The 22241-nt window shown below is 40.9% G+C and overlaps 1 protein-coding gene across 1 annotated transcript; it reads left to right on the top strand.

The window, feature by feature from the left end:
* Position 1: 1 nt before the first annotated feature.
* Positions 2 to 9354, top strand: cpsf2 (cleavage and polyadenylation specific factor 2). The gene is made up of 15 exons (XM_063496167.1): positions 2 to 118; positions 487 to 653; positions 2768 to 2927; positions 3027 to 3132; positions 3232 to 3361; positions 3453 to 3568; positions 3705 to 3892; positions 4045 to 4335; positions 4499 to 4599; positions 4936 to 5139; positions 5260 to 5412; positions 5633 to 5855; positions 6053 to 6367; positions 7834 to 7968; positions 8919 to 9354. The coding sequence occupies exons 2-15, from the start codon at positions 505 to 507 to the stop codon at positions 9009 to 9011; spliced, it is 2364 nt and encodes a 787-aa protein (XP_063352237.1). The 5' UTR covers positions 2 to 118; positions 487 to 504; the 3' UTR covers positions 9012 to 9354.
* The last annotated feature ends 12887 nt before the right edge of the window (positions 9355 to 22241 follow it).

The following is a 22241-nucleotide window of genomic DNA, read 5'->3' as shown; positions in this document are numbered from 1 at the left end:
AATATGTCTGCCGCTATCAAAAACGCGAGCCAAAATGGTTTAATTTGGGAATAACAGAAAAAAGATTGTTTGTTTGTTTTTTATTCCAGAAGACAAATCCATTATTTTACAATTAATGGTATGGTGCACGCTCCTTTGTTAGTTCATTTACACTCATTAGCTAGCACTGTAAATACACTTTGCTGGGCAATCTGCTAACAACTCTGAGCTAGCTGTGGCTAGCGACAAAACTATGTTCACATTTAATTTACTTACAGCCTGTAAGCTGCATACATCACTGGTTAAACTTGTGCAACATTACGCTATTAGCCTCACACACATTTTAATGGCAAACTCCAACCATGGTTGTGTTTGTTTTCTTTGTTGATTAAATTGAATGACTTTTCGCAGAGTCGCACTCACACACATAAAGAGCCACGCGCCTTAGAGTTAGTAGGAAAGGTTTCGTGGTGAGTATAACATGCAAGCACAATTCTTATATTTCAGCTCGACAACTGAAGAACCATGACGTCCATTATCAAGCTGACAGCCGTGTCAGGGGTTCAGGAGGAGTCTGCCCTTTGTTACCTGCTGCAGGTGGATGAATTCCGCTTCCTCTTGGACTGCGGCTGGGATGAGAACTTCTCCATGGAAATCATAGATGCTATGAAGAGGTCGGTATACCGCCAGTCTTTCAAAAAGAGTTGATGTTTCTAATTTTTTTTTAAACTCTTAGCAAAAAGTAAATGTGCCTTTATGAACTCACTAAACAGTACACCCACAGCAGTCTGGTTTATTGGTGACTGACCTCCCCACCGCGAAGTAGGGGAAAGAAAGCTTGTGCCGACTTTTTTTTACTGCCATAAAAGAAAGTTTATAATACTACTACTACTGCCCGTCACCCCTCCCAGGGTATGGGCCGCCAAAGGTAGATCTCCAGAGATTTCTGTCCTGGCCATTCTTTCTAGATGGGTCCAGGTGTAGTCCATCATTTATAATACTATAGTAAAAAGCTTCTAGTCCACAGATTATATGGTTTTGTTTGTTGGTTTCTGTCGTACCACATATTAGACGATGGGTGTAGGTTTTGTTTGAGTCTGAGAGTCATCTCCCAAGAAATCTTAACATCAAAAACCCAATGTACCTCACTTATGTTGAATTTGTACTTTTTCTGTCTCATCTTGTAGTAGAAGAATATCAGGCACAAGGAGATGGTTCAACATATATGGAGAGATTTCCAAACTTAGTCCTTTGCTTCTTTATGCTTTCATTAGCATGGACAAATGTATGTCTTCTAATTCTTGCTCTATTGCTGTTTCCTATACATATATACAACATGAATTATCCTAATTAATACTCTAATGGCAATTTTGTAAATGTTAAGATTTTCACTGGGCGAAAGAATTAGATCAGAAGGACTGTTCAGGTTGAGCAGTTTGGAGACAGAATTTAAAGAAGTAAGGCTGAGATGATGTTCAGAGGTGGGATAGTGAATATGTTGGACAAAGAATGTTGAATATGAAGTAGACAAGCAGGAGAAAAAGAGGAAGATCACTGAGACGAGTTATGGATGTAGTGAAAGAGGGCTTGTGTGACAGAGGAGGATGCTAGAGATAGAGTGATATGGAAGCAGATGATGTACGATGGGGACAGTGGAAAGAAGAGGAGTGGGAATTATTAATGATGCAGTTTGGTTTTTATTATGCTTTCCACCTAGCACTTTTTATTCACATAATAGTTGTGTTCTTCATCTCTGCCTGTGAATGTGAATCATTCTTAGCTATGTCGTGCAAGAGTGCAGAATTAAAGGATGTCTGTCTTCTTCTAACTATGCAGTTATTGCACACTCTCTTTCATGTCTGTCCTTGCCTTTGATAGTCTCCTCTCTCTCTCTACACACATATAGATTGTGTGTATATATGTATGTATATGTATACACACACACACAGTCATACTGCCCTATCAGCACTCCAGCTGTAAAACCCTGTGTATTATAATGCTTTATCACCAATGAGGAATTTCATACTCATCATTTCTAACTGTATCGGTTGTATGAACATCTATAGAGTCGAGAATAAAAGGGACAGCTCTACTTTTGAGGCTTCCAAACTACCTAAACTCTCCTCTCTTCTCACATCTAATAACAACAGCTACAGAGACAGTGGTTGAATTGTAACTTCCAGAGAAAAAATGTTTTTTAAAGTCTTATTTTTGTGCAAAGTCAGGAAACCTCTAAAGTGATTTTTACACAATTTGAATAGCTATCTTAACACCAGGAGTATCTGAAGTAACCCTTGAAGCTTTTGTATCAGAAATTGGTGAGGGTGGTCTCTGCCTATTCAGTTACCCTTGGAAAAACCCCCAAAACTATTTCAATGGTTGTCACGTCTTTATTGATATGTATTGAGGTGTCAAAACTCATTATTAAGGGTACAGGCCAGTTCATGAAATGCCATCTTTGTTGAGGGGGAAAGCATTAAACACAACTTTAAATATTTCCCATGTGCACATGTTAGTTGGCTTTGTTTCTGGAGCTGTGCACCTTCTAATCTTGAATGAATCGCAAACTGTCCTCACTAGTAGAGGCCACTAGAAGCCTATATTTCCCTTGTAAAATGTAAAGCTTTATTATCTGTTTGGACCCCTTGTGAATGCGTATTGTTCTCCTTTAAAGAAGAAATTTTGATCTTGTGAGACGAGACTGTGCGATTGAATAAAGATTTGAATTAAACTACTCCCCTTTTCTGGGACTTGAACCTGCTGCAATGCTCTTTTTTCCCCTCTCCAGACATGTTCATCAGGTCGACGCTGTGCTGCTCTCCCATCCCGACCCCATACACTTGGGAGCCCTGCCATACGCTGTGGGCAAACTAGGGCTGAACTGTACTATCTATGCCACGATTCCTGTCTACAAGATGGGGCAGATGTTCATGTACGATCTGTATCAGGTAAGAAGGGGATGTGGGTAATGCATGATTTAATTAACAGAGGTTCTTTTTGGCTTGATTACCATTGCTTTATTAAATTCTCTCTTTCTTTTCACGTAGTCCCGAAACAACAGTGAAGATTTTACACTGTTCACACTTGATGATGTGGATGCTGCTTTTGATAAGATCCAGCAGCTGAAATACTCTCAGATTGTCAATTTGAAAGGTGTGTTTTATTTGCAGAACATCAGAAGTCAGGTGTTATTCCCTGTTTATGCACCACATATAACAATGTGATTGTTTATGTATTTTTTTTACCTGACAGGAAAAGGGCACGGTCTTTCCATTACTCCTCTTCCAGCCGGTCACATGATTGGAGGCACTATTTGGAAAATTGTGAAGGATGGGGAGGAGGAGATTGTTTACGCCGTGGACTTTAACCACAAGAGAGAAATGTAAGCAAAGAAAACGTTAATGTGAAATGAAATTTTATTTGTTTTTAGTTTGGCTCATTGTTAATGCATTCTTTTTCTCTGTGTACTCCAGCCACCTCAATGGCTGCTCACTGGAGAGCCTCAGCCGTCCATCCTTACTTATTACAGACTCCTTCAATGCGGCGTATGTACAACCACGTCGCAAGCAAAGAGATGAGCAGCTACTTAGTACGTATCAATAGCCACTGGGCGCTTTAACACTAACACTATTACATCAATAGTATGTGAGTTCAAACTGCCATATTCTAACGGTTACAGATTTTATTATGTACATTTGTAATTCTCTTTTTCCGTTCTTCCACAGCCAATGTGATGGAGACCCTGCGTGGTGATGGCAATGTCCTTATTGCCGTAGATACAGCTGGGCGTGTGCTGGAACTGGCTCAGCTCCTGGACCAGATTTGGAGGACGAAGGATGCTGGGCTCGGAGCTTACCCACTCGCTCTGCTTAACAATGTTAGCTACAATGTAGTGGAGTTCTCAAAGTCCCAGGTACCGTTAACTGTTTGTTTTTTCACATCGGAGAAACTATTGAAATATTCAGATTTTTCCAGTCAAGACTTTAATGTTGTTACAGAGAGAGCACAGCAAATAATACATAATTGTTATAATTCATGAATTCATCAATCACTGATCCTTTCTAGGTGGAGTGGATGAGTGACAAGCTCATGAGGTGTTTTGAGGACAAGAGGAACAACCCGTTCCAATTCCGACATTTGACCCTGTGCCACAGTCTGGCAGACCTGGCCCGAGTACCCAGCCCCAAGGTGGTGCTCTGCAGCCAACCGGACCTTGAGTCAGGGTTTTCTCGAGAACTTTTTATCCAGTGGTGTCAAAATGCAAAAAATTCCATCATCCTGACGTACCGCACCACACCTGGAACCTTAGCTCGCTACCTCATCGACAACCCTGGAGAAAAGATGCTGGATCTGGAGGTGAGGCCTGCAGTCATAATGTTGATTTGCTGTACCAGAGGGTTGATATCTGCCCCATGGGAAGCTCCTGATGCTAATATGCAGACCTGGCTTAGGAAGAAACAAAACGTGTCAGTTTGTCATTTACACCGTATCCATTTGCCACTTTTTCTTGTTACAACAGGTCAAGAAGAGAGTAAAACTCGAAGGCAAGGAGCTGGAAGAATACCTGGAAAAGGAGAAACTTAAGAAAGAAACTGCTAAAAAACTTGAACAAGCAAAAGAGTAAGTTTCTGCAGAAAAAGACATGAGATGACTCGTAGCTTAAGGGTTGCACGTATTTTCTCCGTGACGCTTTTGGTGTTACAAAACGTTTCATCAGTCAGTTCACGAGTACGGCAGCAAATTAGGTTTGGAAAAAATGCCATCACAAATGCAAACTGTGGTCTAGACTGCAAATCTCAAACATGCTGTTTAAAAGGAAATCTGTAACTGCGAGATGAGTCATAACACTTTTATGACAAACATTTATATTCCGCTACCGAGCAAAAATAAGTTGTCTGCTCCTAGATAAATTAAACTTTTAAGTATAGAATTAATATTTATTTTATGGGTTTGCAGGGTGGATGTGGACTCCAGCGATGAGAGCGATATGGATGATGATCTGGATCAGTCGGCTGTAGTAAAAACCAAACACCACGATTTGATGATGAAGGGTGAGGGCAGCCGTAAAGGCAGTTTCTTCAAACAGGCCAAAAAGTCATATCCAATGTTCCCCACACACGAGGAGAGAATCAAATGGGACGAGTATGGAGAAATCATCAGGTACTCGATACTAATGCACAAAAACATCAGATGACTGATGAATCCAGGAGGCCACTAATGTGAAACTCTGACTTTTATCAATGATAATATAATAATAAAAACCAATGTTACCTTTTAAAGGCTAGAGGAGTTTCTGGTTCCTGAATTGCAAGCCACAGAGGAGGAGAAGAGCAAATTAGAATCTGGTTTGACCAATGGAGATGAACCTATGGACCAGGATCTGTCTGTAGTCCCCACAAAATGCATCTCAAGCACAGAAAGTCTTGAAATAAGGTCAGTGATCATTGTGATAATTTGGCTGTGTTTTCTCAGCCATTTTAACTGGCCATTGGCAAACAGTACAGTAGAATCCACCTCCACGTGATTGAATATCAACCTGTATGATGCTGAAAATTGTTATGTGTAGTCAACAAGTCTCTGGTGTCTCTGGCGCAGTTCTTGTCCTAGCAAGTGTAGTGTTCAAAGGCTTGACCTCATCTCTGTTTCTTCACAGAGCAAGGGTCACGTACATAGACTACGAGGGTCGCTCTGACGGGGACTCCATAAAGAAGATTATCAATCAGATGAAGCCCAGACAGCTGGTGATTGTTCGTGGGCCACCAGAACCCAGTCTGGACCTGGCAGAGTCCTGCAAGGCTTTTAGCAAGGACATCAAAGTCTACACGCCTAAACTGCAGGAAACTGTGGATGCCACTAGTGAAACCCACATCTACCAGGTTAGCTTAATTTAAGGCCTGTGTAATTATATTTTTAATAAAGTGTGTTTGTCTTTTTTCCCCAAAAATTTAGTAATGGGTGCATTTGATCTTATACCTTAAATGTGTTTTATGACCTTAAATCTGAAGTACTGTGTTGCAATCCTTCCAAGACTCGTCAGGGTCTTCATACTATCTTGTTTTCTGTCCTGGTAAAGGTGCGGTTAAAAGACTCCTTGGTGAGCTCTCTGCAGTTCTGCAAGGCCAAAGACACGGAGTTAGCGTGGATTGACGGTGTGCTGGACATGCGTGTAGTGAAGGTGGATACCGGCGTGATACTGGAGGAGGGTGTGAAAGACGAGGCGGAAGAAAGCGAGCTGGCTATGGACATCGCCCCCGATCTTGGCATTGACCCCATCAACATAGCAGTCACGGCACAGCGAGCCATGAAGAACTTGTTCGGAGAGGACGAGAAGGAGTTTTCTGAAGAGAGTGATGTCATTCCCACGCTGGAACCACTGCCACCAAACGAGGTGGGAAGCAGAAATCTTGCTGTCTTGAATGATTTTGCAGTTCTTTTTGATTATTTGATTATGAGTAATTAAGTTTCTGAGAGACTCTGAGACTCCTCAGAGAAGACAAAAAAATGCATAACCATTTCTTAGCCCTATAAACTGTGTTAAGGTTTATGTTGCATAATGCATCCACACACTGTATTTAAAAGCTGGACAATCTTCCATGTATTTCTAACTTTTCTTTTTAAAACTTTAAGTTTGACTTTCTTTCCATCTCCAACCATGCCCATATTTGGACAAGATATTGCAAGCTAGCTTGGTTAGCAATGTGCTATGGTGTTTTCTAGTGATGTGAAATGAGATGCTAATTTTGGCTTGTACAAAACAGCAAATTTCTGTACAGCTGTTTTGCTGTACAGAAATTACACTTAGATTAAGACTGATTGTTACATGTGACTCATAGAGTAGCCCTACTCTAATCTATTCATCGTTTTTTTTGGAAGGGGGTTTCCCCCAAGGGGCCACATAAAAATCAGGACTGTGCACAGCCGCACCAATAAGCTGAACTTTTTGGCCTGCAAAATAACTGTCACAATACTGTCACATTCTATTGAAGAACACTTGAAATTAGCAACTGAGATCATAAACAAGTAGAAAAACATTTATGAGCTCATAAATCAAAGAAAAGAGTGGACAAATTTTCACACAGAGTTCTCACCCCCTGTTGATCAATAGCCATTTAAGGCATGTTTTCATTGACTTTACTTTTCAAGCCTAGGGGCTACATCCAACTCTCATGAACCATCTTTAGCTGCTCTGAGATAGTCTCCTAATTGTGAGCTCACAAAATTCTGCTTATATCTTCCAGCTCTAAACTTTTTCTCTTCGTCTCCCAGTGTCAGGCTCTGCACATGTTCTAAACACATGTTTGAGTGGAGGACTTTCAAATATTCACTTTCAAGTTTATTTTGCTGCTGTAGAGTTGTTAGATATTTTTGAATGAGAGATCAAACACAGTCTGTTTTTCCCCAGTGTGCCCCAAACATTTAGATGGGTCAGTGATGTTGTACGAGTGAGTGGTCCCACCTCTGACTGCGAAGAAAGCTAAAGAGGGTGGAACGAATGCTAAATAGGGCGCTTTGTTTCGATTCAGCTCAGAGAGAATATGTGATCGTAAGGCTTGTTTTTGCTGCTGCTCATTTTGACAGGTAGCCTCATTTCCTTGCAGCAATGCAAATTGTTTTGGCAAATGAAACAACATGAGCAGCACGTGACTTTTAGGCCCAAATAGCTGCTACAATTAGTGCATAAAACTTATTTTGGCATTTTAATGTCGTTTGACCAACGTATGATGCAGAAATGATCCCTGAAAGAAAACTTTTCCCAAGGCTCGTGATGTGATGTGATTGTGATAGTCTGCGTCCAAAAGAGTGAATAAGGAGTCTTTGTAGGACAAGTTTCACCCTGTTTCACTCTCTCTTCAGATTTCAGGGCATCAGTCGGTGTTTATCAACGAGCCTCGTCTGTCTGACTTCAAGCAAGTCTTGCTCAGAGAGGGCATCCAGGCCGAGTTTGTGGGAGGAGTGCTGGTATGCAACAACATGGTGGCCGTCCGCAGAGTAAGTGTCCTTCCTTCCCATGAAAGAATACTAGGTAGATAGAAAACCAGTCAATTAGTCATATTAAACCTGCCAGTGTTTCAAATAATGACAAATAATGGTGTTTTAAATGCTGTTTGACCTTTTCTCTTTACACTCCTGGCTATAGTGACATGAGACTCTGAGCCATCGGATGCAGCGATGCACAGTTGAAAATTAATCGCATGAGACACACTAACAAAAAATTACAACAAACCGTGCTTCTCCGTTTGTTTGATGATAGATTGTGGATCCCGAGCAGTTCCTTACGGTGCACTGAGCACGTCATTTTATATGTCATGAGAAAGTCTGGGGTGTAGAGAAAAACAGGTGGAAGCAATAGGCTGTAAATCTGCTTCCTGTTTTGTCTTAAATTGTATTTGCATGAACAGGAGGAAGAAAACTGGTTTTAATGTTGATACTCTATAGGTACCTGACTGTTTTTCTAAGACAGACTTGAAAAATTGAGTACTTTAAGGTTTCTTTACTTAAGCACAAATACCCCAAATGGTAGTTTATACACAAAGAGAAACAAATACAGCGTGCGTAAGTAGGCTACCAAAGCCCCAGCAGCAAATTAAAACATCTCACCTCAGACAAAAGATGCAAATAAGAAACACAGGCAAAGCTTCAGAGCTACAGAGAAAGTAGGAGTGAGCCAGGATACTAACAACAAACTGCATAATTGACAAGAACTTAAAATAGATGCAACCCAGAAAAGGAAATCAAAGAGAGCCGAGACTCGTAAAGGAGTGCGGTGTTTAACTGTAAAATCTTGATGCAGATTCATTAGACACTTTCATCCAAGTTTGTAGGAAGGAATGGGGAACACACTTGTTTTTAAGGTCTGGTGTGACGTACAAGGCTGGTGAAGGCTTGCTGTGTGAGGACCTGCTGGATGACCTTTGCATGTTTGCGCTCTCTTTGTCCAGACGGAGGCCGGACGCATTGGCCTGGAAGGCTGCCTGTGTGACGACTACTATAAGATCCGGGAGCTGCTGTATCAGCAGTACGCTGTTGTATAGCTGCAGCAGAGCACACCATGGAAATACAGAGACAAGCCTTTACAAGGACTTTACCCAGAGAAGATGCGTGTACCTCTTCCCTATGAGCAGTTCCGACTGTTTCACTGCAAGCCGTGTTGTACATTTTCCTTTTCCTGTACCTTTTATAATTTCTTTTCCAGGTATTTTTTTTTTATTGGTAGTTTACCTCAATAATTGCAAAGGCAGATGCTTCCATGGACTGACATCTTCGTGTGAACAGATTCTGAGGTTCTTGTAGTGTACAAGTCCTCCCTCTTTACAATCACATCCAAGTAAATGTTTTGGGCCTCCAGATCTGTCATTAAAAATCTTTTCTTTCCAAGATGTATTTCTGTTTGTCTTAAATGTCCATAACTTCAAATGCTGGCTATTCAGTCCTACAGTTATGTTGTGTCACATGCCTATTCACTCATTCATTACTGCTTATATAAGGTAAAATCAAAAACTTCTCAGAATCCTTACTGGGCTGGCATGTATATTGTGCTTTTTCAGTGTTACTGACCACTCAGAGCACTTTATACTACAAGCCCACATTCGTATTTCACATATACTCATACAGGACTTTATGCTGTGCACTTAAGCTCTTTATCTACCTTCCATTCACACCTACGGCCACTTTAGATTCACCACTGCACTTCTTTGGGCTGTGGGAGGAAGCCAGAGGAAGCCCACACAGGCACAGGGAGAGCACGCAAACTCCACACAGAAAGGCCCCGGCCTACCTGGAGATTCGAATCCAAAATGTGGCCGATTTAATTCCATAATCTTCTCTTCCACCTCTGTATGTTTTCACTGCGCACTGCAGAGGCACACTGGCAAGGAGAGAGAACAGGGTTCCAGCAGTTTGGGCTTGACAAAGCTCCAGAGCTTCATATTAGTTCTCTCAGGATCTACACTTTGAGATGAATTCAGATCATCTGATATTGAGAAATACACACACAACCAAACAGAAATCCAGACAATGATAAACCGAACCAGTGCAAGAATGAAAATAAGCCAATAAGCAAAACTATGTTCAGACTGATAACACGAAAAAAATAAACATATGATGTGTCACATATGCTAATCGGTCTATCGCTACAAATACTTTGCTACCTATTAGTTCAGCTAGTTGTGTAGTGACACCAGATGGAGACATTTTTCAGCTGTATGTAAGCAGCCTCTGAATACTCATATCAAATCTGCCCATGCAGCAGGACCATCTGTAATACAGCGCCATGATGACATTGTCCCCGAAAGTGATAATTGGGATTGAATATAATTCAGCCTGCTTGTAGTAAGCCAGGATTACTGCTCTTTTTATATGTTGAGTAACTGTCTCACAGTTATAGAAATAAACATAAATGTTGCCTTCCTGGCTTTAAAATAATAATAAGAGAAACACTTGATCAGTTTGCTTCCTATCTTTTTCTGGCACACGTGGATATACAGCCTCACCTCTGCCGTGCCCCAGTGAGGTGTGACTGCTTGTATTAAAGCTGGGCGATAAGAGCGAGTGTTGAGGATGGAAGGGGAGGCACGGTGTCACTGCCGGCGTGATGTGTCCGCTGCAGCCGTGGTGGCACACTGACTCGGCTGATTACATTCGCAGTGTTGTGTGAATCCCCGGGGTAGATCCTTAACACGCGCAGCTGTGGAATGTCACTTTTATGGATATACCAAAACAAACCCTCTCCCCCTCCTGCCTCCCCACAAATCACCCCCAACACTCCAGCATCACACGTGCTGGCAGCGTGACATCACAGTGGTGGAGACTCCTCCTATTATCATAGCGTGCTAAACAATCACAAGGGGCTACACAGTCACACACATGCCCACACATACACAGTAGCGAAGCACGCAGTGTGCAGTGTGAGGGAGTGTATGTGGGGATGGATGATCATGCACATGGTTGGAGGAGCATGGATGGCTGGCTGACATGCAGGCCTGTTTTTACACAGTTGCATAACATACAGTTTTGCACTTTAGAAACATTAAATTTTAAATGCTCTTTTTTAATCCGTGGCTCACACAGATAACCATGTCATGTTCAGAAAGGCACCAATGACGCCTTTATTTATTTCTCCCCCTCCCGCCTCCCTGCCTAAACCTCAGTAACCTGTGACAGACAGAAGCTGAGTGGGAGATGGAGAGCTAGAGTGGAGATGAGAAGGAGAGAGAGGAGCTCTTCTGTGCCATAGAGCATGCCAGGCCTTGCCCAGTCACTGCTTTTCATTTTGATAATTGACCGGCAACGCCAGAAATGTCCATCAGCTAATCCTCTTAGCTTTCATAATGCTGACTCTGTCACAGAAGCCCCTGTTTTAATGTAACGAGCAGCTAAGCCCAGAGCACAGGGCAGAATCGCCCAGGGGCAGAGAGGCCGCTCTGCCCTCTGGAGGCCACTAAGAGAGCTGCTTTCCACTCAACGTGCACCTCCAATCTGCCAGTTGATGTCATATCATGAACCCATACCCAGGTTGACCACCCCTCTGCCTTTCATGCTGTAGTCACTGGCACCAAACTGCACTCAAAAAACGAGCATCTTGGTCGTGCATACCCATTCATCTGTGTGGATTGGAGGATGAATGAATTTAATCCCTTCTGAATTCCTGGTCTCCTCACTAAGCAGACCACTTAATGCCAATGACATCAATGTAATAATGTGAAACAGGGACAAATTTCTATGAAACCACACAATATTCAAATATAACATAAGGCACAAAAATCCCATGATATCCTGCTCTAAAAATGGAACTGTCACTCAGCCCAAATGGACATTGTGATGACATTCTACTGGTTTTGAGATTAAGCATGGGTTCTAAATAACCAGCAATCATGGCTAAAACTAGATATTTGAAAGATTTGGAAAATTTGTATGCACCTTTGTACCTATACTCTAAGACTCTAAGATAAAGACATTACAAGATTCAGGAATAAATATCAGGAAAATGATTATTATTATTTATTTATTTATTTTTTAGGAAAAAAACATTTAAAAATGTGCATTTTTTTTGGTAAGAACTTGTGACATCAATACACCCATAGGAAACATTATCATGTATATCTGTTCAGCTGTTAAAAACTCTAATCAGCCAATCACATGGTGGCAACTCAGGGCATTTAGGCACATAGACATGGTCCAGACAACCCGATGAAGCTTAAATTGAGCATCAGAATTGGGAAGAAAGGTGATTTAAGAGACTTTGGGTGTGGCATGGTTGGTGGTGCCAAACCAACTGGTCTGGGTATTTCAGAAACTGCTGATCTAGTTTCTGATCTGATTTCTTCCATTCCAACTCTCCACCACAATGGGAAAGACCAAAGAGCTGTCAAGTCTTGGCCTACATCAGGGACAAGCCTGTAGACCTGCACGGGGTTGGAATGGGCTACAAGACCATCAGTAAGAAGCTTTGTGAGAAGGTGAAAACTGTTGGCATGATTATTCAGTAATGGAAGAAATATGAAAGGTGTTGGATCAGCCCAGAACTACATGGGAGGAGCTTGTTAATGATCTGAAGGCTGTTAGAGCCACAGTCACCAAGAACACCATTGGTAAGACACTACACAGTAATGAATTGAAATTTTGTGGCACCTGCAGGGTCCCCCCTCATGAAGAAGGCACATGTACAAGTCCTAAGTTTGCCAGTATATGATTCAGAAGGTTTGTGAGAAAGTGCTGTGGTCAGATGAAGCCAAAATTGAGCTCTTCTGCATCAGCTCGACCCACTGTATTTGGAAGAACAGAAACACTGAATATGACCCAAAGAACACTGTCAATAGGTGGAAACACTATGCTTTGGGGCTGTTTTTCTGCTAAGGGTACAGAATGACAGAATGGACGAGGCTATAAAATCTTGAGAGCCTCTTTCCCTCAGTCCGAACACTGAAGATGGGTCATGGATGGTTATTACAACATGACAGTGTCCCAAAACATACCACCAAGGCAACCAAGGAGAGGCTAAAGAAGAAGCATATTGAAGTCATGGAGTGGCCTAGCCAGTATCCAGCTGAGGCCTAGAAAGTCTGTGGAGGGAGCTGAAACTTCGAGTTGCTAAGCAGCAGCCAAGAAACCTAAAGGATTTAGAAAGTTTCTGTAATGATGAATGGGCCAAAATCCCTTCTGAGTTTGTAGAAATGTCTAGTTGCCAACAAGAGTTTCTCCACCAAATACTAAGGCTTGTTTTGCTTGGGAATCAAATACTTATTTCACTCAGTGGCATGAAAATCATATTTATAACTTTTATGTGATTTTTTTCTGGATTGTTGGTTCATATTCTGTCTCTCTTCATTAAAATGAAACTACTATAAAAATGTAATTTTCTATATATATCTGTCAAGAGACTATTGATGTATGTGATCCAAATGCAATATTTAAGAAAGTGAAACGTTAAAGTATTGTTCTGGGGGATTCAAGTTAGTTGCATTCCAGAGGAATTATGCAATTGCAGAAAACACATTTATTGAGAGAAATTAATTTTTTTTAATGGAAATCTGAAATTATGTAGCCAGTTTCAATACTGCTGCTGGCTCCTAATTTTTTTTTTTTTTTTTATAGTGGGCTGTAAAAAATACAGGTGAAGGATTTGCTATCCTATAATGAAACAGAGCATATCCTATCAACAACTACTGAGTGCTACAAAAAAAATCAGTTTTTAAACATTATGGGAATTTTGGCACTGCTGTTTGAACATTGTGGAGAGGTTAAAATTATCATCTATTTGGCAATATAAGCAGCTGCCACTCGTCTTTGCTGCCAGTTTTTCACAGTGGTCAACAACAACCACAAAATTTCCCTGATGGCCAAAAACTATTTTTCCATAGACCAGGATGATAAAAACCAGCAAGAGATTTCTAAACAAGGTTGTTTTTTCCCCCTCTATTATGAAGCTTTAATCACATTTGTATAACCTCCTTAGAGGCTAGAATAATCAGCGGTATTTCTGTTAAATGTAAAACTCTTTGAGCTGAGCATGAACCCACAGCTGGGCCAGGAGGGGAAGTAAATGTGCATATGTAGTGGTGTGAAAGAAAACTTTTTTTGGCTCACTTCCCAGGAGAGCAATTTCACTGTATTGAGTGGGTGTCATCTTCGGGTTTGGTAGTTACTACTTATCACATCCCCAGTTTAGAGTTGGACAGAAACAAGGCAGATTTTGCAGGTGGTGTGACTCAATGTGGATTTTCTTTTGAAACCTTTCGTTATCCTGCGGCATTATTCATATATTTAATAAAGTGAATCAAAGAACTGATAGGAAAGGAGTACAACTAGAGAAACATGAGGGAAAAAACTCAACTGGGGTTGAGTTGTCACACATAATCAGGCACGCTCCTACATGTGAAGTGGCTGTGTTCATTGCTAGGTAGCTTAAAGCTACGAGTGCTCCAATTTGCATGAATGCTACAAGGTTAAAATTAGCTTCTGCTTCTGAACACACCTTAAGAATTTCCTGACTTACAAGAAGTTGCTGCGCCTGCCTGCTGTTCCCCTATACCAGTTACCAGTGAAACAAGGTTTTCTACAGACTGCTGCATTATGAGCTTTTTGTAATCTAGGTTTTATGTTTTATGGGTGGCGTACTGATGAATTAGTCATCAGTAAAAGTGTAGCAGGGAGAAATGTTTAAAATACTAAGAAATTAGTGCTCTCACAGATGAGCTGTTCTCATCTTTCATCTAATAGAAATTGCTCCAGTAGATGAGCACTCTCTTCACCTTGGCTTAATGTCTTGGGGAAATGCTCCCGAAAGGTCAAATGCTAGAATGTTTTCTGTCCTCCGAAAGTCTTTTTCTCAAAAACAGATGTTGCAAAAGGGTAGGTGGGGTTGATCATGGGGTCACACTTTATCCAGATTAATAAAATATAGCGCACACTTTCCTGTTGAACTACAACTTCCTAACATCTTAACATTTCAGATTATGTATAGATTAAACAAACAAGGTATTATGTTTTATGTTAATTATTGAGCTTTAGAGGTGTCAACAGGTGTATTTTTTTTTTTACTTTTTCCAAATTTTGAATAATTCCTTTAAATAAAAATGCACAGAGTAAGTTTTAAACAATATTTACAACCTTAAACTAGCTTGTAAAAGGTTTGTGTTTGCCTTAGAAGTTCTTTTATTTCATTTCCTCCCCCCTTACTCTCTCTTTTAAACTCCTCTCTTATTAATTCCTCTCCAAGCTCTTGCCTTTTCCCTCCATCTCTTTCCTAATTCCTCCCTTCATGGGTAATCCCTGTGCATCTTCCTGTGTTAATGGTCACTCCAGTAAAGGAACCACTTATGCCCACCCACTCTTTAAAATAAACATATATTCCCGTTACAGGAATCCTGAATTACACCATTACAGCGGTGATCCTCTAATGCACCCTGCTCTTCACACTCATCCACACAGCAGGAAAGCTCACAAGCACAAATCCACGATGGCTCTTGCTGCCAGATTATCCACAGTCCACAATGCTGCAGCTGCTATGTTGCCTTTCTGATAAAACAATGTGTTTTGTGGGGTGCATTCATAGCCGGGACTGATCCTGGCTGAGTCCCTGGCATAGACATGTGGATGACTTAATGATCATGTGTATGTGAGTCGATATTTAGGTCAGATCACATGAGATTGTTTTGCTTGGTTTGGGTATAAACAGTGCATTCTTCTCTTCCTGGAGCAAAAACAAACCTGACCAGTTGCTTGTCTGTAACTTAAGGCGTTACAGGCAATAGGATCAGGCAATGTGCTCTTGGGTGAAGGCGGTATCAACCTCTTAGCAAAACTGCATTCAGCCTGACATGTGGTTCCAGCCAGTCAGCAGAATGCAATCTGGCTGGCATGCTCTTTCCACTCAGCACATCAGAGGGAAGCGGCCTTATCTGATGTGACATGGCTGACACCACCTTTAGAGCTGCGAGGAGACCCTGCTGATGATTAATTTGAGTTCTGTAAACATGATGAAGATTAGCTGCCTGTGTTTACCGCTGCAGACGCCTCTCCTAACTCTCCAGCATGCCACAGGGCCGTGTAATAAGGTTGAATCATCTGCAGTGAATGATGGTGATGTGAAAACTAGTAGAGGCCAGACCAAGGAGTACGAATCCAGAGAAGTGACTCAGCACTGCCAACAGTTTATCTTTAAGCAGCTCAGTTTAGATGCCAGTGCTGTGAGTGGTGACCTGCAGATCTCGGTGAAATGTAAAGTCCCAATCATTCTGCTAGCTTTGCCTTGTATCGCAGCATAAGTGAGCATTTTATGACTCAAAGAAAATGTTGAGTGATCTGAAAAATAAAACTAGACCTGAGGCCTGACTGCCCACGGATCTACGGGGACTCAAGTGAAAAATGTAGATTATCTGATCATCAGAGCGATTCATTAGTAGCTCTCAGACAACAAGGAGAGGGAAACCAGAAAGCTTCCAGTACCAAACACCATGATGTCCATTGTCTGCAGATTCAGGATATTCACATGCAGATTGCTGTTTAAAGAGATTAGGTCCATAATCACTTAACCAGTCTATAAAACTGGCCTCTGGATTACGTAATAATTCATGTGTCACCTAATTGTGACTGTACTGTCGTGCTGCATACAGTAATAATGAACAGATATGCAATCAATCACACTCCCACAAGCACCACATGGTGAGCCTTCTGCTCTCTTCAGGACAGTTTCCTGATGCCTTTTTGGCTTGATTTGCAATTCAGCCTTTGTTTCTGACATGTTGATCACCTAATGAAGCATATCAAGATTGTAAAATGTGATTCTAATCTCAAGAAAGCTTCTATCTGAGATGCACATGCTATTAAGACATCTCTGAAAAGGTTGAATGCTTGCAGGTTAAATAGGAAATTCCCTTTAAGGCTCAAGACTTGCTACCAAAGAGCTGATGGATTTAATTTTCCTGTCTTTTAACTGGCACGTAGTGGTTTGTGCAAGGAAACTGTAGTACTCAAGAAAAGTTACAGCACTCAAACTGCTGCAGCAGGCCAACAAATCCTGGCTCTGATCCTCTTTTTTTGAGCTCAAGCTTAAAAAACCAAATCTTACAATTCCCACAATTAAACCGTATCTTTTGTTAAAGCCCACCAATATCCGGAGTCTCTCCATACCCAAGTCTGTGAAACAAGCTTTATAAAAAATAAATAAATAAAATAAGTATAATAGACTAAATTGGAAATGTTTGCAAACATACCATGAAGTCCAAAAGCCATGGAGGGCTCCTTTAAATGTGCTTTTTTCCATCAAAAAGCACATTCTGTACCACGTGCCTGCTTATGAATAATAAAAAGTTGACATTAACAACTCCTACATATTGTCCTCCTACACAGTGCCTATAACTTTTTTTGTCCAATATGGAGGTGTGCAGGGTGATGAAATTACACAGCAGGGAAATCTACTGGCTCACTGACTTTATTGCACGCACCCTCCACCTCCAGCTCCAAGTGAATGAAGTAAATGAACTCACCCTCACTTGTCCTCTGTTTCAGGAATGCTTCCTGCATTAATATAGTTGTTATATCCTGTGTCTGCAACTCTGATGCTATCTTTGCAGAATGAATGAGCTGCTTGCTTCGTCTGACATAACCTCTGTGGTCAGCCTGAATGGTAATCTCCACTCTTCCTGGCAAGGGGAAAAGGTTGCTCTTTGCGTGCCTACCCACAGACAGAAAAGAATAATAACGTTATTTATGTGCAGCTCATTATAAAAGGTTAAGTCTCTCTCAGATTTAGCCAACCTTTTTCCTTTAGCCACTGTCTGCAGAACTGCAGAACTGCAATACCTTGATTCAATTTCATGCAGCCCTGATCCTTAAAAGAATAAAACTTTTTCAACAAGTTGAGAAGGGACTGAAAAGATGAAGCTGTTTTGATGTAAACTGCAGAATGGATAACATTAAGAACATAAAGGCCATAAGTGACACATTTAATTAATATAAGGTATTACAGTAATAGTATAGTAGTAGTCAAACAACATGAACATCTTGCATTAAAAGTATTCTAGTGCAACACTTTAAATTTCAGCATCAAATTAAATGTTTATAGTTGATCCCTGACCTGAGTTTTAACTCAGAAGCACCTTACAACCTGTTCTGCTCATAACCAATCACATATAAGTCTCAGGATATGTATCTATTCATCTGTATCTGTGCATCAAAATAGCAAACATTTTAAAATAAGAGTGATTTTGTATACCACTCTTTGTTAATGGAGCAGGGCGGCTTGGTGGTTAGCCTTCCTGTTGTTGCCTCACAACAGGAAGGTCCTGGGTTCTAACCTGGGTACGGGCTTGCTGAAGCTGAGCTCAGCTGAAAGCTCTAAAGCCCACGGTAGTCAGACGAGCAGACGGTATAATGAGATTAATAGAGGAGGAGGATCTCAGAGTATGGGAATGAGTGGCCATATGCAGGACATCAGAGAGATATGGAGGTGCAAGGTTAAGGAGAGACTTTAAAGCAAGAATCAGATTCTTAAAATTAATGTGGTATTTTACAGGAAGCTGGTGTTGAGGGATAGGAGTATTATGTCCCATGGAAGGGATTCTGGTAACGAGCCGCATTTTGAAACAGTGTAAGAATGAAAATGTGAATTTCCTAAAAATATGACTTAGAGGTAGAAGATAATAATTATAAATATAAGGAGACCTAAGACGGAGCCCTGGGGAACACCACTGACAACTGGACAGACACACAAGTCTGAGTCTGCTGCATCTCATCTGCATGAAATCTTGTTGCATTAATTATAACCACGTCATTTAGTAATGTGAAAACAAAACAAAACAGTGGTTTGGATTATGTACAGTTCTGTATGTACAGATATAGGTTGTGGTTTCCGGTGTCTGTGTAGCAAATAGAAAGGTTCAGCTAGCAACATGATCACGGAGATTTATGACCTACAGCCAGTGTTCATCTTCAGGGTGGCTGAATGTTAAATACAATAACATTGTCTTTACAATGAAGCATGAATAGGGACATGGTGCAGCATAAGGAATAGAATTTTTCTAAACATACCATTTACTATACATTACTTTGATACATTTTACAATTTGCTGTCTATAGAGATTACAATAGGACCATTAAAACAACAGTATAATGGAACACAAACAGGTAATAGTATCGCACTTTAATGCTCATATTCTATAATATTTTTTACAGCAAGAAACTCTATAGTTTCTCCGATAACAACAAAACTAGGAGATGGCAAATCTGGCTTCTAGCACTTTACTGCTATTTAACAGGACAAATAGTTTCTGTGCAGGTTTTACTCTCAAGTCAGAAGCCACCTATGGTACACCACTTTGACTTATTATGTGTTATGTAATAGTTTTCAAAAGAAAATGAAATTAATTTATCTTGCCAGAGAAGAAATACACACAACTGATCATTTTGCTGTTTGTTAGGTCCTATTGTCCCCCATTGCACCCATTTTAAGGCAGTGTATCGTAATGTTTGTCACTGATGTTGTCTGTCTGGGGTTGACAGTGCTGCCTTTTGTTGTCGAAAGCGCTAAGGGTGGGTTTTCATGTCCTCGAAGATGAAAAAGGCAGTACACAAGATGACTGCTGCCTCCAGAATACACAGATTAGACTCTCTGTTGCTCGTCTCTGGCCTGTTTACTCTTCACACCTGAACAGGCATACAAATAAACCTGTGGTGCAGCCACCGAATGTTCAACACTCATGATGAATATTTTATTTTTCCTGCAGCTGGATGAGAAGCTTTCGCAAAAAGTAGAATCAGCAGGTCTCCAGAGATAATTTGGCTCTGTATGTGTGCACGCACACCAAGCTTGTACTCTACAACCAGCCGGTGGCTAAAGTGAGCTCGGCAATAATTCAGGTTCAGAGGAAAAAAAAAAAACGTTCAAAGCTTGGGATATTTCTCCATCCATCTGTCTACTAGCTTCAGTTGATTGGTAAAATATTAGTTACAATGCCAGCAGTGCATTAATGGAAGGAGTCCAGCTTCTTCCTTTGGCTCAGTGTCACCTGGTTATCACGATCCATCACACAGGCACGAATTCGCTTATCAGCTTACAAATGGTGTCCACCATTTACACTATGTGCTTTATTTTATAGTACAACTGGCATTGTCTTTTTTTATATACATATATAAAAATGGGGAGGGTACATGTGATTTTATTTAGCCTATAGCTGGAAAACTTATGAAGTATGTGAAAATAAAACTTTCTGCTCCTGATAAATAAAATAAAAAAGATGAAATGAAAAACAAAACAAACTGTGGGCTGCTGTTTCCTTGTTGGCCCTCATGTGGGCAGACTTTCGCTCGGCATGTTCTTCCCACACTTGTTCTGAGCTATCTCACTAACCTTCTGATATATAAAAGCTGGATGGTGCTGAACACCATGCTAGTGGCTAGTGGTGCAGCTGCTAGTCTCTTTCGATTCCTGTGCTTAACATTTACTCACCTGCCTGCCCACTCGTCACTGTTTCTCATCTAGCTGCTTTGGAATTCTGTCTGCCTGTCGGTTACTCCTCCAGGGCTCAAGTAAGGCCACTGAAACAGTTCACAAAAATTACAAGATCTCACTAAACTCACCTTCACCACATCTCTCCACTCTGACAGTGTTCCTGGTTGCGTTCAAGCTATAAGACTGTAAATCCCTGTAAAACTGCTGCCGGTGTGCTGTGTCTGAATTCTCAGTCCAAATATGACAACAGATCACTTGGTGCGATTTTTTAGCACACTGGCAAATTCTCAACAAAAGTTCCTCAGTGTCTGAAATGTATGAGACAGCAGATAAATGTTCTCTGGTGGTGTCACCATTATAACACAGAAAATGAAAGGGAATTTTGCCTTCTAATATGTAAAAAGGATGTGAAATTTCATATTTTGATCTAAGCCATAATCTTTTCTGAAACCTATCCAAGTAGTGTTGTTCACTAAACCTAACCAGCAACTGTAAATTAAAAGTGCAGAAGAAATATAGCAAAAGTCTAAACTTAGCTGTCCTACAGGAATGCAAACTTAAAAGTCCTGATTTATTTATGCTAAAACTTCTGAAATGCTGTGGCACAAGTAGAGAGGAGTCATAAAGACAGCTAAACTGATTCCCTCGTGCAAGTCGTGTTTGATGGCAATACCTAACATTACCAAGTAAAAGATACTGTTCTTACCTGCTGAGACTCCGACAATACAGCATTTAAATATGTTGTAATGGCCATAAAATGTATTTCTTTGTAAAGTTGCTTTTGCCATTAAAGTGCTAAGAAAAAAGTAACAAAATAAAAGAATGCTTAATAACAGGATAAGTGGGAACATTTCTAACTCATGTGTGGTGAGGTTAACTTTGAACCTGAAAACTACTTCCCGTGTATCTCTGTGCCTAATTGACATAATGGGACTAGGGTAACTTCAATTCAGCTAATTTGTTATATTTTCTTCAGTTTAATTTGATTTATATAGTGCCAGATTACAACAGTCATCCTAAAGCCCTTTACTCTGTGAAGTAAAAATCCTACAATGTCAGAGAGAAAAAACCCAAAGAATCCAATGTGACACTTTGGGACTATGAGGAGAAAAACTCTTTTTTATAGGAATAAACCCAATTCCCCCGTTAAATCTGATCCTAAACTTTACAATCCCCTTTTCCCACAGAAAGAGTATGATCTGAAATCAATTCTGACAGTTTTAAGAAAAGACATGCAACATGCACTGGTTAACTGGCATGTGCTGATGGTGCTTGATTTGAAGGCCTAATTAAATATGTTCACATGATGTAAAGTGATTCAGCTGTAATGCCCTTAAAGAGTGGATTTAATCACTGAATCAAACCAGTGAATAAACCACACGAATCATCGCAGCAGTAACGGAGTTGGAAGCCTAAATGAGCAACGCTGAGTCAAACTGCAATTGTTGTGCAACACTGTAAACACACTTGACATCAAGTCATTAGTGATCTGCAGAGCAAGGACATGACACACGCCTGGCATTAATATCAAAGCCAATTTTTCACTATCTCTCCGCGGCTAAAACCACAGTTCACACACATTATTATCTCTGCTGCAGATCAGGGGGCAATCGCTGGGTCCTGTAGAAGGCAAAGGAAGCCATATGTATGTTTCACCGAGGCAGGGAGTGTACAGCAGTGGCTAAATCTCTGTAAGCAGGCCCTGGCGCTGCTCCCCGATTGCCTGCCTGCTGTGCGGGCAGGGGCCTGAAGGGGACTAATCCCTTGGCATGGGCATGAGTTGCACATGTTGATGTGTACGGGTGCATGCAGAAGA

Source organism: Pelmatolapia mariae, linkage group LG15 (assembly GCF_036321145.2).
Source record: "Pelmatolapia mariae isolate MD_Pm_ZW linkage group LG15, Pm_UMD_F_2, whole genome shotgun sequence".
NCBI classification, from domain to species: domain Eukaryota; kingdom Metazoa; phylum Chordata; class Actinopteri; order Cichliformes; family Cichlidae; genus Pelmatolapia; species Pelmatolapia mariae.
This window is presented reverse-complemented; position numbering and strand designations above follow the sequence as displayed.